The 14,921-nt window shown below is 40.0% G+C and overlaps 1 protein-coding gene across 9 annotated transcripts in view; it reads left to right on the top strand.

Annotated features, from left to right (window-relative positions):
• The window catches only part of PTPN2 (protein tyrosine phosphatase non-receptor type 2), a 100,539-nt gene extending 85,920 nt beyond the window's left edge, over positions 1-14,619 (top strand). For 5 of the 9 annotated variants that reach the window (XM_077975396.1, XM_028838210.2, XM_028838207.2 and 2 more), the window contains one exon: positions 5,254-6,063. In XM_077975396.1, coding sequence (XP_077831522.1) covers positions 5,254-5,461 — 208 coding nt within the window. In that variant the 3' untranslated portion in view covers positions 5,462-6,063. Of the gene's footprint in view, positions 1-5,253; positions 6,064-6,171; positions 6,265-14,252 lie in introns of those variants that run through there. The other 4 variants (XM_077975395.1, XM_028838209.2, XM_028838208.2 and 1 more) reach the window with 3 other exon arrangements.
• Positions 14,620-14,921: the final 302 nt, after the last annotated feature.

Here is a 14,921-nt window from a genome sequence, read left to right as displayed (position 1 = left end):
CCTCAGCCTCCCAAAGTGCTGGGATTACAGACGGGAGCACCATGCCTGGCCAGAATTTCAACTTTCAAAAGAAATAGAACACAGTACTTTCTTGTATTCATTTTCATTGTTGAATATCCTCCAAAGCAGTGTTTTTCAAATTGAAGGTCAAATCACATAGTTGTGAAGTTTATTGGATTATAAACATTTTAAAAAATTATCAGCATATCAAAAATAATAACATGAATTTAACAGATGCTGGCGAAGTTGTGGAGAAAAAGGAAAGTTTAAACGCTGTTGGTGGGAGTGTCAATTAGTTCAACTATTGTGGAAGACAGTGTGGTGATTCCTCAAAGACCTAAAAACAGAAATACCATTCAACCCAGCAATCCCATTACTGGTCTACAGCCAAAAGAATATAAGTCATTGTACTATAAAGACACATGCACGTGTATGTTGATTGCAGCACTGTTCACCATAGCAAAGACATGGAATCAATCTAAATGCCCATCAATGATAGACTGCATCAAGAAAATGTGGTACATATACAGCATGGAATGCTATGCAGCCATAATAAAGAACGAGATCATGTCCTTTGTAGGGGCTTGGATGGAGCTGGAGGCCATTATCCTTAGCAAACTAATGCAGGAACAGAAAACCAAATACCACATGTTCTTACAAGTGAGAGCTAAATGATGAGAACACATGGACACATAGAGGGGAACAACACACACTGGGGCCTGTTGGAGGGTGGAGGGTGGGAGGAGGGGGACAGTCAGGAAAAGTGACTAATGGGTACTAGGCTTAATACCTGGGGGATGAAATAATCTGTACAACAAACCTCCGCGACACAAGTTTCAAGCTTACATAACAAGCCTGCATGTGTATGTACCCCTGAACTTAAAAAAGAATTTTAACCTGTTTTTATACATGTATGTGTGATGTATAAATTCCGTATATTTACATATTCATTGTGTATATATGTAAGTGTGTGTGTGAGGGTACTCTGTTGTGAGGCTGTTTCTTACTGTAGGTTACAGTCTGAGTTTGAAAGCCAGTATTCTCAATTACAGTCCAACCCAGAAACCCAGTTCACTGAGAGTGAGAAACAACTTGGACATATGAAAAGTCTGGAGCAGGCAGAGTGGCTCATGCCTGTAATCCCAACACTCGGGGAGGCTGAGGCGGGTGGATCACTCGAGCCTAGCAGTTCAAGACCAGCCTGCGCAACATGGCAAACCCTGTCTCTACAAAAAATACAAAAATTAGCCACATGTGGTGGTACATGCCTGTAGTCTCAAGGGAGGCTGAGGTGGGAGGATTGCTTGAGCCCAAGAGGTTGAGGCTGCAGGGAGCCATGATCACACCACATGATCTTCTGTGGGCAAGGGTCCACGGGAGGCATAGGGTCCACGGGAGGCATTCCCGTTGATTAATGGCCTAAGTTGCATAAATATAAATATATGGGAAAATCTGGGCAGGTCCCACTTGGCAAGTGATTACACAGACTAATTTCTTTAGGCCCCACTAGGAAGAAAAGATTTTATCACAAATCGAGAGTAGTCTGTCATTCTCTGGAATTGTGTTCTTAAATTAGATAAAGGCATGCCTTGGTATTTGTCTCTAGTCCATTCCTGAATCATGTAGTGCACTTTTGGAAAGCAAAAACCTCCATTCCATTCTTTTAAATGATCTCAGCCCAACCAGAAAGCATAATCAGTTCCCCCAAATATAGTACAAAACCTTTTAAACTCCTATATAGCATTTAAAGCACTAATTATGTAATCATATAACACTTAATGGACTCATTATTGGGCTTATATGGTAAATGACAAAATACTAGATACAAATTATAATTGCCTTTTATACCGCAATGAAAATAAAAAATGAAATAATATGTTAAAGATTATATCTAAATTGGAAGCTTGTTACCGATACCCCCAGGCTCCTGGCAAAAGCTGAGAAAGGGCCCATGGGAGGCTAACCCCTCTCTGGTTTTATACATATTTTGCCTACACTTGAACACAAATGTTTTTCACTAGCAGGTACATGCGTATTTGTGATAGCGAATTTTCAATTCAGAGAGTGAATTCTGAGTAAGAATTTTTGCAAGTCATTATAGCAAATATTCAGATGGAGTTCAGACAGCCAGGGATACCTGTGTATATGATAACAAAAAGTGAAAAAGACATGAGAAAGCACCATAAGATGAACAAAAATAGCAAAACACAGTCCGTCCTCAAGTTGCGGAATATGTTATGAAGATAAAACAAGTACCCAAGTTAGCACATTATTAGTAAATAATAAATTACTTCAAATTAAATGCCGTAAGAATAGAAGGGCTAGAGGGGGTGGAGCGAGGATAATTGAGTATAATTGAAATGAGAGGACAGGAGAGAAGGGAAGGTTTCTATTTTAGTGGGGGAACAAATTTGGAGAACAGCAAAAAATGGCAAGAACAAAGTTCTGCATAGCAGGAGAATATTGGCAAGCACTTGTGTGGACATGTGTTCTCAGTTCTCTTGGTACGTATCTAGGAGTGGAATTGCTGGGTCATATGGTAACTCTATGTTTAACTTTTTGAGGGGCTGTCAAAAGCTGTTTTCTATGGCAGCTGAACCATTTTACATTCCCACTAACAATCTCTTGGGGAGAGAAGGTTCCAGTACACCAAAGAAGTGTAACATTGATTAAAGTATTCTAATACATAGTTCAATTCAGATTTCTCTTGTCTGAAAGGTTCACCATATAGATTTTTTAATAAACCGTTTTATGGAAAGATAATTTATATACCATAAAGTTTACTCCTTTAAAGTATACGATTCAATGAATTTTAATACATTTACCAAATTGTGTAGCTGGCACCGCGATCTAATTTGAGAACATTTTCCTGATCCCAACTTCTGTAGCTGTTTAAAAAATATTTCAAGATTAATCAAAGATTCATACTGTATTTAGTTGATGTGAGTCTTTGGTCTCCTTTAATCCCTACCTTTTTCTTCCTTCCTTGACATTTGTATTTTTGAAGCTTCTAGACGAGTTATCTTTTAGAATGCCTCATGCAATGCATTTCTTTAATCTTTATTTATCATAGTTAAATTCAGGTTAAACATCTTGACCAGGAAAAAAGTAGTCTCAATGTAGGAGACATTGAAGAGGGATTTGAGATTTTTAAGCACTATTGTGCACTGGGCCCTGTAACCAAAAAAAAAAAGTTTTAAATCAAGCTGCATGTCTAGGAGTATGCTCTAGAAAAATTACCATGGCAATAATATTTAATTTGAGGGTAGGGAAGCTAGTTAGGCCTTTGCTGTAATACAGAAAAGTGAAAAGAGGGGATGGAAGAAATAGTAACCTACATGTTGCCATTGGCCGTTTTTTTGTTTGTGTGTGTGTGTGTGTGTGTGTGTGTGTGTGTGTGTTTTTTGAGACGGAGTCTCGCTCTGTTGCCCAGGCTGGAGTGCAGTGGCCAGATCTCAGCCTCTCGAGTAGCTGGGACTACAGGCGCCTGCCACCTCGCCTGGCTAGTTTTTTGTATTTTTTTAGTAGAGTCGGGGTTTCACCGTGTTAGCCAGGATGGTCTCGATCTCCTGACCTCGTGATCCGCCCGTCTCGGCCTCCCAAAGTGCTGGGATTACAGGCATGAGCCAACGCACCCAGCCTTGTGTGTATTTTTTATAGAGAGGTAAGATCTTGCTGTATTGCACAAGCTGGACTTGAATTCCTGGGCTTAAACCATCTTCCTGAGTAGCTGGGTGGCATTATTATTATTATTTTTTTTTTTTTTTTTTTTGAGACGGAGTCTCGCTCTGTCGCCCAGGCTGGAGTGCAGTGACCGGATCTCAGCTCACTGCAAGCTCCGCCTCCCGGGTTCACGCCATTCTCCTGCCTCAGCCTCCCGAGTAGCTGGGACTACAGGCGCCCGCCACCTCGCCCGGCTAGTTTTTTGTATTTTTTAGTAGAGACGGGGTTTCACCGTGTTAGCCAGGATAGTCTCGATCTCCTGACCTCGTGATCCACCCGTCTCGGCCTCCCAAAGTGCTGGGATTACAGGCTTGAGCCACCGCGCCCAGCCGGCATTATTATTTATATAGAACAGGACTAAGTATCTTGGGAGTCAAGAGACTTTCCATTGAAACAAAATTTCTGAGACCAGATGCAGTGGCTCATGCCTGTAATCCCAGCACTTTGGGAGGCTGAGGTGGGCGGATCACTTGAGATCAGGAGTTCGAGACCAGCCTGGCCAACATGGTGAACCCTCATCTCTACTAAAAATACAAAAAAAAATTAGCAAGGCGTGGTGGTGCACGTCTGTAATCCCAATTACTTTGGAGGCTGAGGCAGGGGAATTGCTTGAACCCGGAAGGCGGAGGTTTCAGTGAGCCAAGATCATGTCACTGCACTCCAGCCTGGGCAACAGAGCAAGACTCCTTCCCCCACCCAATCCCCCCACCCCAAAAAAAAAAAAATTCTGTATCGACTATGAAAATGGGAGCTAGAAATGTGTATGGTCAAAGAAAAGAATAGGTGCTCCCACAACAGAACAGAACATTCATGGAAATATTAGATAGATAGCTTTTATAAGAGCCTTAACCGTCAAACATGACCAGGAAAGGGGATCAGATGCAGGCAGTACCCCCTTGTGTTCCCACTCCTGCTTCTGCTGACTAGTTAACAAAGAAGGAAAGAAAACAGTCATCATTTCACGTTTCCAGAAAGTTCCTTGCTTATTTTCAGGTCCCACTAAAAGCAGTTATCAATATAAAATTGTACCAGGAATGGTTGTCAAGGTACATCTCTGAATCATTTAAGAATATTGAGGCTTTTCTTGGCCGGGCACTGTGGCTCACTCATCTCAGCACTTTGGGAGGCCAAGGCAGCTGAATTGCTTGAGGTCAGGAGTTCGATCAGCCTGGCCAACATGGCAAAACCCTGTCTTTACTAAAAATACAAAAAATTAGCTGGGCATGGTGGTGCACGCTTGCAATCCCAGTTACTCGGGAGGCTGAGGCACGAGAATCACTTGAGCGTGGGAGGCGGAGGTTGCAGTGAACCAAGATTGGACCACTGCACTCCAGGCTGGGTGACAGAGCAAGACGCTATCTAAAAAAAAAAAAAATATATTGAAGCTTTTCCCCTCATTATTCCTGTGTTCAAGTAGGGTGAAAACTATGTGGATACGGATGGTTTTATTTGCGCCTAGGTCCTCTGTGTTAGAGTACTCAAGTCCTGCCCTGTGTGCACTTCCTTTTACTTGTTTTTATTTCTTCATAGTGCTCTACGGAAACGTATCCGAGAGGACAGAAAGGCCACCACAGCTCAGAAGGTGCAGCAGATGAAACAGAGGCTAAATGAGAATGAACGAAAAAGAAAAAGGTGGTTATATTGGCAACCTATTCTCACTAAGATGGGGTTTGTGTCAGTCATTTTGGTTGGCGCTTTTGTTGGCTGGACACTGTTTTTTCAGCAAAATGCCCTATAAATAAACAATTAATTTTGCCCAGCAAGCTTCTGCACTAGTAGCTGACAGTGCTACATTAATCACAGGGGTTTGTCTGCAGCAAACGCCTCATATCCCAGAAACGGTGCAGTAGAATAGACATCAACCAGATAAGTGATATTTACAGTCACAAGCCCAACATCTCAGGACTCTTCACTGCAGGTCCCTCTGAAACCCAAACTGTAAATGGCTGTCTAAAATAAAGACATTCATGTTTGTTAAAAACTGGTAAATTTTGCAACTGTATTCATACATGTCAAACGCAGTATTTCACCTGACCAACATTGAGAAATCCTTTATCACAGGATTTGCTTTTGGAGGCTATCTGGATTTTAACCTGCACTTGATACAAGCAATAAATATTGTGGTTTTATCTACGTTATTAATGGAAAGAAAATGACATTTAAATAATGTTTGTGATGTATAATGTACTGTTGACATGGGCAGCAACACTTTATATTCTTAAACATTTCAGGGTAAATATATTTTATAAATATCTATTTAATCTTTTGTAGTTAACTGTACTTTTTAAGAGCTCAATTTGAAAAATGTTACATAAAAAAATAAATTGTGTGTTGATTCAATTGTACTGGATACATTTTCCATTTTTCTAAAGAGAAGTTTGATATGAGGAGTTAGAAGTCGGAATAAGCAATCTCTACTATACATTGCACTTCTTTTATGTTTTACAGTTTCCCCCATTTTAAAAAGAAAAGCAAACAAAGAAACAAAAGTTTTTCCTAAAAATATCTTTGAAGGAAAATTCTCCTTACTGGCATAGTCAGGTAACAATTGGTCAAGACTTTTGTAAAGAAATTGGTGTCTGTAAATCCCATTATTAATATGTTCATTTTTCATGAAAATTTCAATGTAGTTGGGGTAAATTATTTAGGAAGCAAAAGTAAGAAGCAGCATTTTATGATTCATGATTTCAGTTTACTAGACTGAAGTTTTGAAGTAAACATTTTTCAGGTTCTTTCTACTTCAATAAATAGTATGATGATATGCAAACCTTACATTGTCATTTTAACTTCTTAATATTTTTTTAAAGCATACTGTTTAATGAATTTAACTGCTCATTTGAGTGCTAGCTTTCTTCAGATTTCAACATTCCATTCAGTGTTTAACTTTTTTGTCTTAAACTTGAAATTGTTGTTGTAAATTTAATTGCTAGGAGGCATGGATAGCAAACATTATTATGAATAGCATACCTTATTTCAGTGGTTTTCAAACTATGCTCATTGGATGTCCAGGTGGGTCATCAAGTTACTTTCAACCACAGCTTCTCTGCCTTGTCTCTTTATTTGCCACTTAAGGTGTCTGCATAAGGCTTAAGTATTTTAAAGGGGGCAGTTATCATTTAAAAACAATTTGGTCGGGCGCGGTGGCTCATGCCTGTAATCCCAGCACTTTGGGAGGCCGAGGCGGGTGGATCACCTGAGGTCAGGAATTCGAGACCAGCCTGGCTAACATGGTGAAATGCTGTCTCTACTAAAAATGCAAAAATTAGCTGGGCGTGGTGGTGGGCGCCGGTAGTCCCAGCTACTCAGGAGGCTGAGGTATTAGAATTGCTTGAACCCAGGAGACGGAGGTTGCAGTGAGCTGAGATCGCACCACTGCACTCCAGCCTGGGCGACAGAGAGATACTCCATCTCAAAAGAAACAAACAGAAAACAGTTTGTGGCCAGGCGCGTGGCTCACGCCTGTAATCCCAGCACTTCGGGAGGCCAAGGTGGGTGGATCACGAGGTCAGGAGATTGAGACCATCCTGGCCAACAGGTGAAACTGTGTCTCTACTAAAAACAGAAAAATTAGTTGGGTGTGGTGGCACATGCCTGTAGTCCCAGCTCCTTGGGAGGTTAAGGCAGGAGAATCGCTTGAACCCGGGAGGCAGAGGTGGCAGTGAGCCGAGATTGCCACTGCACTCCAGCCTGGTGACAGAGCAAGACTTTGTCTCAAAAAAAAAAAAAAAAAAGTTTGAAAACCATTGGTGTAGATAGATATTTTGAATTGATTTGCATAGTCTTGAATGTGTTAAATTATGTTGAAAGTATGAAAGCAGGATGTAGGTGGTACTATATATTAAATAAGATTTATATAACATGTGCCTGTGTCCTGATTCAGTATTACTGTGTCCTGTAACCTTGAAATGGAGAGGAGGTAAGAGGGACATTTTTTTATGTCTGTCTGCATTAAACATGTGTTGAGGCATCCAAGACCCTTCACATTTCAGGTTTTTATTGGTTTAAAACCTCTTTCCGCTTTGTATTGGTTTGTCTTTGCTAAATACAGTATGTTACTCTGCAAGTCACATATAAGTAGACCTTATGACATTTCCAGTTGAAACTAGGCTTGTTTTCGGTACACAGGTGAAGACTTGAGGAAGCCAGTGCCAGGGAGGACGTGCCTCACCCCCCTGCTGGCTGAATGCGCTTCATCCGCTTACGCTTTGCTTTCTGTATGCTTTCTGTCCTTCTGGGTGGTGTCGTGTATATTTTTAAAACCACATTCAGTGTGATGAACACTTGTTGGTACACTTCTAAGGTTAGTCATCTTTCCTTCTGCACGCAGATCCTTGAGAAGGGCATTGACAGTGGATGCGTTAAATAGTGTTCAGTTGTTACCAGTAATCATATTTTTTGGTGGATGTCGTGAAAACACATGACATCGTGTTGTGCCCATGATCATTATCCTGACTTTTTATTTGGTGAGGTGTGCTGGTCAAAGAGACAGACGTGGCTGCCTTCTCTGGTAACAGCCAGAGGAAAAAGTTAGCAATTCTAGATGGGCTGTACAGCTTTAAAAAAACTGGTTGTATCCTTAGGTCCTCATGATATTAAATATTTTCTAATTTTAACAGATTTTAAGAGTCAGATATTATACTTTGACTTGAATGAGGTGTAGTGTTGTGTTGCTTTTTGAATAGGTTAAGGAAGAAAAAATTTTAAAAAACGGTTTTTTTTTTTTATTTTCAGGAGTTCGTATCTAGCTCATTTCCACTCATATCTATTTCTGCTAATAGATTGACAGCAACCTTTGGTTTAATGCCGTGTTCTCTAACTACACCAAGAAGTTATATATTCCTTTCCAATGTTAGCCAAGTATTTATTTTATGTTAGCCTATGACTGACTTTTATCTGTGCTTGCACATACATAGAATGTAAAAATATAATTCTCCATGTTTAATGTATCCATATAAAAATGAAAATACTCATTTTCTGCATTCTTAAAGAGTTAAAAAAAGTAACATGTAATAAGTACATGGAGGACTTTAGAGCAATATAAAGGCCATTTCTTGTGTTGGAGGAGACTTTATACATTTGTCAGGTTTTCTGCCTTTTGGTCCTTTTATGTTCTTAGTCCATTTCATTGTTGTTCTAATGTTTTTACCAAGGAATGAACAAGAAAAGAGAAAGGAAGGAAAAAAAATGTGTTAATTGTTTTCTTTTAATGGTATGTCAGTGGAAGGGGTTCTGACTCTAAGCTAATGTGCACTTGTTGTGCCTGTCCTCTTTGTCTTAAACTAAAGTTGGTGGTATGAATCAAAAAGTGTTTATTGGTTTAAAAAGCAGTTTATGATATGAAACGGTATTCCAGTTTTTATATCAACTCCTTTGCTTTCAACAGTCAGTTCAAAGCACCATTTATTGATCGTTTATTGTATTCCAGACACTGTATTTTTTTCTTTACTTATTACTCTACTTAATCCTCAACACACTTTTATGAAGTAGGTATTGTTGTTAATCGACCTGAAACTGGCATTTCTCCATCCTTTTATGGTGCTGTCATTGAAAAGTCTCAGATGTGTAACATGTACTAGAATTAGATAATTCTCAAAGAAACACTGCAACTGCAACTCATTTCCCTCTGAGAAAAAATACCACTGACTAGATTACATATCTAGTTCCAGACCAGAATCTACTGCAACTCATTTCCCTCTGAGAAAAAATACCACTGACTAGATTACATATCTAGTTCCAGACCAGAACCTGGTGGTATTAAAAGTGTTTTGGTTGACTGTTCTATACCATAATGAGTACCTACATTCCCAAATTGCCTGCCTGGTTATTGTACAGACTTAAAAATCTAGTCTGCCTTGATTTTTACTTTTCAGATACAGATGTTTAAACAGATTTTTGCTGGGCACAGTAGCTCACACCTGTATTCCCTGAACTTTGGGAGGCCAAGGTGGGAGGATTGCTTAAGCCCAGGAGTTCGATCAAGATCAGCCTGGGTCTCTACTTTAAAAAAAAAAAAAAAAGAAAAATTTTAGCTGAGTATGTTGGCATATGCCTGTAGTCCCAGCTACTCAAGAGGCTGAGGCAGGAGGATCGCATAAGCACAGAAGTTTGAGGCTGCAGTGAACTATGATGGAGCCATTGCACTCCAGCCTGGGCAATAGAGGAGACTTGTCTGTCTCTATGTATTTGTCTCTCTCCTGCGCATGCATGCGCGCTCGCTCTATACACGCACGCACATACATATAGAGAGATGTATATAAAATAGATATAAACATTTTAAAGATATATATATATATATATTTAAAAAATATATATTCTATTATAAGCCAAATGTCATCAGGCATGTAGTCCATTTCTTTCTGTGTTCAAGCAGGAGTTCCAGTTCTGTAAACATTGGTTTATCTTTTTTTCTAGCAGGTGCACACATGGGTTCTCAGTGATGTGTAGCCAGGGCATAGATTCCTCTCGGTCTGTTGTACCCCGCAGGGAGAGGTGTCTGAGGCCCTCCCTCACCTGGCTGTGCTTGACGCACAGTGCATAGCAGAAATGCCTGTTCTGCATTCCCATTTATACATCAACAGCTAATAAAGTCTCTTTTACTTTTAAGAGGCCCTTATTTGACTTTGACTTATTTAGATGGTAGGGGCCTAGAATCTTATTAGTGAAATTTTGAAAAATAGAAATGTATTTTTTCATGATTTAAAAGCCACCTGTGTGGTTTACTCTGGAGTTGACCTGTTCCACTCATCCTTCTCCCCAGTTCATTTGTTTGGTTTCAGTTCCACTTTCCCTTATACCTATCTTCAAAGCAGTGTCTATGGGACAGCGTTACCAAGAGCCCTGACTGGGCCTGGCTTGGAACTCACTCCTGTAATCCCACCTCCCCCTAGAAGTGCAGCTACACTAGAAATTACAGCTGTCTTTGTTCCAGTGAGTATGTATAAGGGGTAACATGCCTTGGTGGGAAGCAGCTCAGATTGTGTGGCCTCCTCAATCCCTGCTCTACCGAGAGCTCCCCAGTTCCAGTACTGGACACTCAGTGGCTCTGTTCTGTGTGCCTGGTCCTAATACAGCCATTGTGTTGTTCATCCAGAATTAAGAATTTAAGCTTTTCACTCCTCTTTGGGTAGTATTATTTAAGTAAGAACTTCTAGGAAAATAGTATGAGTTTGGTTATTTTTCCCTCAGCAGCAGGAATTTTCTGAATATTTAGCACATTCAGTTGCTCCAAGAACAGCATTGAGCAATGCTGCACATGTGCTTTCTCCTAAGGCTGTCTCCCCTGGCGCCTGGGTTCTGGAAAGACTCATTGTCCTTCAGGGAGGGGAGCGTTTTTCCTCACTGCCATTGCTGAGCCTTTTCTCCTGCTGTGTACGGTTTAGCCCAGGATAGAGCCATCGCTGACTGTAAGCAGTGATGGATAGAAGTGTTTACTTGGTTTGCGAGGCCTTGTCTCTAATGGGTAACAATCTGACAAGGAAAACATTTCAAAGAGCCCTGACCGGGCCTGGCTTGGTAACTCACTCCTGTAATCCCAGTACTTCGGGAGACGGAGGCCGGAGAATCATTTGAGCCCAGGAGTTCGAGACCAGCCTGGGCAACACGGTAAAACCCCATCTCTATTTGAAAAAAAAAAAAAAAAAAAAAAAAGGCCCTGACCCTCTCTGGGCATTGGGAGAATGAAAAGTTCAGACTTTTGAACTCTTCCTACTTTATTTTTTTAAATTTTGGATGGAAGGTGGGAATTATGCAATTTGGTGAGGATGTTACAGAAACTGCTTCAGGCCTTTCTGGTTTTGCGTTAGACAGTATGTTTTGAGGAGCTCCAAGAACTGCACAGGAATTTTTTTCTTTATACAGACCATTTTTTAAAGACACATCAAGTTCTTTATTGTGGCTCTAATTTGGCAGATTTTTCAGAGACAGGTTGCTCTTGATATATCAAATTTCTGCTATTAAAAACTTCAGTTATTTTGAGTTTGGTGAATTCAGGAGTGGGAACCTAGGTAAGTCATCTGTAGGGCATCTTTGCACCTTAAGAGAAGTTTCTGATTAGCCTCAATTCAGTTTAGTAGAATGTTAGTGTGGATATCTGGTGGCACAACCTATTCTTGGTGCAGTTTGGCTTTCCGTGGCCTCAGGCGTAGAGCTGACTTGGGAGTGGACCCTCTGTCCACACCCACCCGACCCTTGCGCCTTCCAGCATAAAGCGGTGTGTGAGAGCCACCGTCTCCACAGAAAGCACCACGTTTGTTTCATTTGACTTGTTTGAACCCATTTCTCTTGCCTTTGCCTTTTTAAATAAAAATAGCAAAAATTGATTCAAGTGAATCTATAAGAATTTATTCAAGTGAATCTATAAGAATTTTTTCAAGTGTAGCCCATTTTACTTTTCAGTCTTGCAGGTAAAGTCTTTAAAACAATCAACCCTCCTAATGATTTAACTGTATTTTCTTACCCCCCTCCCTGAATAATATTTACAAATAAATAATGTGAATTTTTAAAAACACTGTCCTTCAGTTGTTATAAATGATAGTTCATTCTTGGTAAGTATATCTGTAACAAAATACTGGGGAAGGACATGAGGTATGGTGAACACCTACAGTTCTGCCAACCAGCTTAAATACATAATCTATATTTTACCCACGTAACACCTCTTCTAGGTAGACAGCATTCTCCCTATTTTCAGATGAGAAAACTGAGTCAAAGAATAAGTAACTTGCCCGATTGCACAGCTAGTACATAACAGAACTGAGATTCCCTCTCCAATCTGTAGACTTCCAGTAACTCCCAACCTCATACTTTTTCTATTATGTTACACTGACTCTGTTGTTGTTGTTGTTGTTGTTTTGGAGACAGAGTTTGGCTCTGTCACCCAGGCTGGAGTGCAGTGGCGCAGTCTCACTGCAAGCTCTGTCTCCCAGGTTCACGCCATTCTCCTGCCTCAGCCTCCCAAGTAGCTGGGACCACAGGCACCCGCCACCATGCCCGGCTCATTTTTTTGTATTTTTTTTTAGTAGAGACGGGGTTTCACCGTGTTAGCCAGAATGGTCTCGATCTCCGTGATCCGTGTGCCTCGGCCTCCCAAAGTGCTGGGATTACAAGCTTGAGCCACTGTGCCCGATCGACTCTGTTTTTAATGGAATATTTAAATGGGAAAGTAATAGACAACCACTGTTACCTGTTAAAATCCAGAGTAATTCTCTGTTTTTTAAATGGAGCACATTTAAAAAACTTTGTGCACCAGTTTGAAGTACCACTGCAACAGAGAAATACTAGAACATCAGAGTATTCTCTAAACCAGATCATTATTTCATTCACATTGATTGGTCGCATTAAGTTATTTTTTAAAAACATGGATGCATGGAAAACATATATTTTGCAGCACTTAGAATCAATAAAAAGTACCTTCAGCCATTTGGTTCAGGTTCTGAAGATTCATGTAATAAACATCCATAGTAGTTTTGAACTCACAGATATCTAATGAGAATGTTTTCTTGATGACTTGACATTTCTCTGTCAGTGTTGGATAATCAAAGAAAAAAATGACTGTTCAGAACACCACGGTGCTTGATACAATTATGCCAAATACCCTGTCTTTAAAGGGAGTAGCCTAATTCTCAGCATTTGGGAGTTCTTGACTAAATGTGTGGGTATGATTTATATTTCCTATTTGTTAATATATATGTGAAGATATAATACTGACAAGTATTTAGATTTGGAGGTTTTGTGGTACTGAGGGGAGTTGGGGGAAGAATGGAAATACCATTTACCTCCTAAAAAGTTCAGTTTCTTGCAAAGTTTGTGAAGTGACATCAAAAACTCAACTGCCTTTACAGTAGCCATTCCATCTGTCTGTTGCTTATTTGAACTCTCATTTATTTTTACTTTTTGGCATTAAAATGCAATAAATCTGTCGATTATTTTATGTCTTTTATATTAATAGTAGCTTAAGATTGGGTCACTTCATTTCAGTAGATATAATTGTTAGTATTATCCTTCAGGGCAAAAAGCATCTGCTAACAACCTGTGATTTAAAAATATAGGCCGACTTTATGTTCAAACATTATGTTGATAATATTTTTAGCAGTATTACACAGTGGAGGTCCAAATTGGATTAGACTTTTGCATTGAATTCCAAAGTATTGGTAAGTCTAGCACATACTGTAAAGTCTTGCTAAATTCTTGTGGGTACATTATTTTAAAACCTGTCTGTCTGTCAGTATCACATAGAGGTCACTTCTTGAGTAAAACAACATGACCTTAAAAATTCACATAATTCTTGAAAAAGAATATAAGTCACGACGCCTCCACATGAGGCCGCGCCACCCCACCCCCGTGTGATATCCGACACCTCAGCCATTTTACCAAGATAACAGTGGGGCACTTAGTGTGGTTGGATGCGGCATGTGGGGATGATTTTTGGTGGCCTTTTCAGTTCACTGTTAGTCCTTTTATGTTTGTGTGCATCTGTGTTCGTCTGTGTTTGGTAAATATGAATTGAATAGATGACTTCTTATTTTATGTTTTAGGCCAAGATTGACAGACACCTAATATTCATGACTTGAGAATATTCTGCAGCTATAAATTTTGAACCATTGATGTGCAAAGCAAGACCTGAAGCCCACTCCGGAAACTGAAGTGAGGCTCGCTAACCCTATAGATTGCCTCACAGTTGTTTGTTTACAAAGTAAACTTTACATCCAGGGGATGAAGAGCACCCACCAGCAGAAGACTTTGCAGAACCTTTAATTGGATGTGTTAAGTGTTTTTAATGCGTGTATGAAATGTAGAAAGATGTACAAGAAATAAATTAGGAGAGATTACTTTGTATTGTACTGCCATTCCTACTGTATTTTTATACTTTTTGGCAGCATTAAATATTTTTGTTAAATAGTCTTATGTTGGTTTGTGTGCATTATCTTAGGACAGCTCTGCTTCTAATAATGAATATTTTCCTGTGGGTTTATAATTTCTGTAACAAGTAACTGACATATTGCTGAGGCGGGCGGATCACTTGAGATGAGGATTTGAGACCAGCCTGGCCAACATAGCGAAACCCCGTCTCTACTAAAAATAGTAAAAAAATTAGACCTGGTGGCAGGCACCTGTAATCCCAGCTACTAGGGAGGCTGAGGCAGGAGAATCACTTGAACCCAGGAGGCAGAGGTTGCAGTGAGCGAAGATCTCACCACTACATT

This window comes from Macaca mulatta, chromosome 18 (assembly GCF_049350105.2).
Source record: "Macaca mulatta isolate MMU2019108-1 chromosome 18, T2T-MMU8v2.0, whole genome shotgun sequence".
NCBI lineage: Eukaryota > Metazoa > Chordata > Mammalia > Primates > Cercopithecidae > Macaca > Macaca mulatta.
This window is presented reverse-complemented; position numbering and strand designations above follow the sequence as displayed.